We start from the raw sequence: 1,798 nt of genomic DNA, 5'->3' as shown, positions 1-1,798 counted from the left end.
ACCGCTCCCTTGGCAGACTCCGCACCGCTGCTGGACGTCGATCCGTTTCCAGAACTCGAAACCCGCCCACACAAAGGGGAAGACGCCGGCGATGAATCCCACCTGCTCACAATGCAGGACGAAAGAACCCGTGTCATTCATGTCGGGAAAAGGGAAGCGGATGTCACTGGGGAAAGGGAAGAGTAACATGCTTCCCCCCAGAAACACGTCCACCGCCTACCTACCCATAATTGCTCCGAGGTCACTTCGTTTAAAGCCCCTCCGGTGCTGCCCGCCGCCGATGACGCCGCTGCCATACCTTCCAGCGTGGCCGGATCGAGCGGACTATCGAAGGGGGGGAGCATGGCCTGTCGCCTCATGACGGAGGGGGGGGAGGGGGAAAAGGGCGGGGACGGTGGGCCCGCTTGGTGCCGCCGCTCGCAGCAGGAGGGGGGAGAGTGGCCGTGCGCAGAATGCAGGCTCTGATGCTGGGGGGTAGGCAAGAAGGCATTCGAGACTCGGAGTGGGACCGAGGCTGCGACGGCGGAAGTGGTGAGCAAGAGCCCTGTGGCAAGGAGGATGGAGGAGGCTGGCCGTGCCACGGCGGCCTGGCAACACGAACGAGACTTGGCGGAGGCTGGCATCATCTCCCGGGTTTGTCTTCCTCGTGTCATCGCTGTGTATGGTAGAGGGGCGCATGGAGGGAATGAGGAGGCAGTTAAGGATACGTGAAGACGCTGAGGTGGAGATGAAGAAGAATATCAGGGTGATGCGACATACGTGCCCCCCGAGAGGGTGGGTGGGGTGACTCCTTCGGCCTTAAATTTTGTCACGATTTCTTCACACCCCGCACCCTACACGCAATGACATGACAAAAAAGTATGTGGAAGGAGGATGGGATGCGCTTTCGTTCCCGGCGGTCCCCCGTTCTTGGTCGTCATGGCATGGTGGCGACATCCCAGCCCCTGGCCTCGCAGGCGGGCCTCGAGGTCCTGAAGGCGGGGGGAAACGCCGTGGACGCCGCCATTGCCGTGGCTGCCGTCCTGAATGTGACGGAGCCGTGTTCGACGGGCCTTGGCGGGGACTGTTTCATGCTGTATTACGAGGCGGCAACGAAAAAAGTGCACGGCCTGAATGGGAGCGGTCGAAGCCCGCGGGCCCTGACACTGGAGCGAGCCCGGGCGGAGGCGCGGAAGACGGGCACCAGTGAAGAGGACGACGAGATGGATCCTACGCACGTTCATTCTGTCACGGTGCCGGGGACGGCTGCAGGATGGGCCGACAGCCTGGAACGCTTCGGCTCGGGCGGGGCCTTCACCCTCTCCCGTGTGCTCGCCCCCGCCGTCCGCCTGGCCGACGAAGGCTTCCCTGTGGGCCCCGTCACGGCGCACTGGTGGAGGGAGAACGAAAAGCAACTCAACCGCCCAGGCAACCACCAAGAGGAGCTCTTGTCCCCCGCCACGGGGCGGGCGCCTGTGGCGGGGGAGGTGTTTCGCAACCCCGCCCTGGCAGCCACGATGCGGGAGTTGGGGGCCGGGGGCAAGGAAGCCTTCTACCAAGGGAGGGTGGGACGGGCCATCGTGGAGGTGGTGCGGGCACAGGGGGGCTGCCTGACGCTGGAGGACCTGGCGGCGCACGAGAGCGCGTGGGTGGAGCCCATTTTCACCGATTACGGCCCGGTGCGCGTCTGGGAGATTCCCCCCAACGGGCAGGGGCTGACGGCCTTGCTCGCCCTCAATTACCTGAGCGCGCTGGACCGACTGGAGGGACTCCCGCACAACGGCCCGGACTATTTGCACCAGCTCCTGGAGGTGATGCG

General features: G+C 64.6%; 1 protein-coding gene across 1 annotated transcript; it reads left to right on the top strand.

The window, feature by feature from the left end:
• Positions 1-849: 849 nt before the first annotated feature.
• NGA_2065900 (uncharacterized protein) lies at positions 850-1,354 on the top strand (the record flags this gene model as incomplete). Its single annotated transcript, XM_005855937.1, has 1 exon — positions 850-1,354. A coding segment is annotated over one exon (505 nt), but the record flags the coding sequence as incomplete, so codon positions are not given.
• Positions 1,355-1,798: the final 444 nt, after the last annotated feature.

The sequence above is a fragment of the Nannochloropsis gaditana genome, assembly GCF_000240725.1.
Source record: "Nannochloropsis gaditana CCMP526 unplaced genomic scaffold scaffold071, whole genome shotgun sequence".
Lineage (NCBI taxonomy): Eukaryota > Eustigmatophyceae > Eustigmatales > Monodopsidaceae > Microchloropsis > Microchloropsis gaditana.
This window is presented reverse-complemented; position numbering and strand designations above follow the sequence as displayed.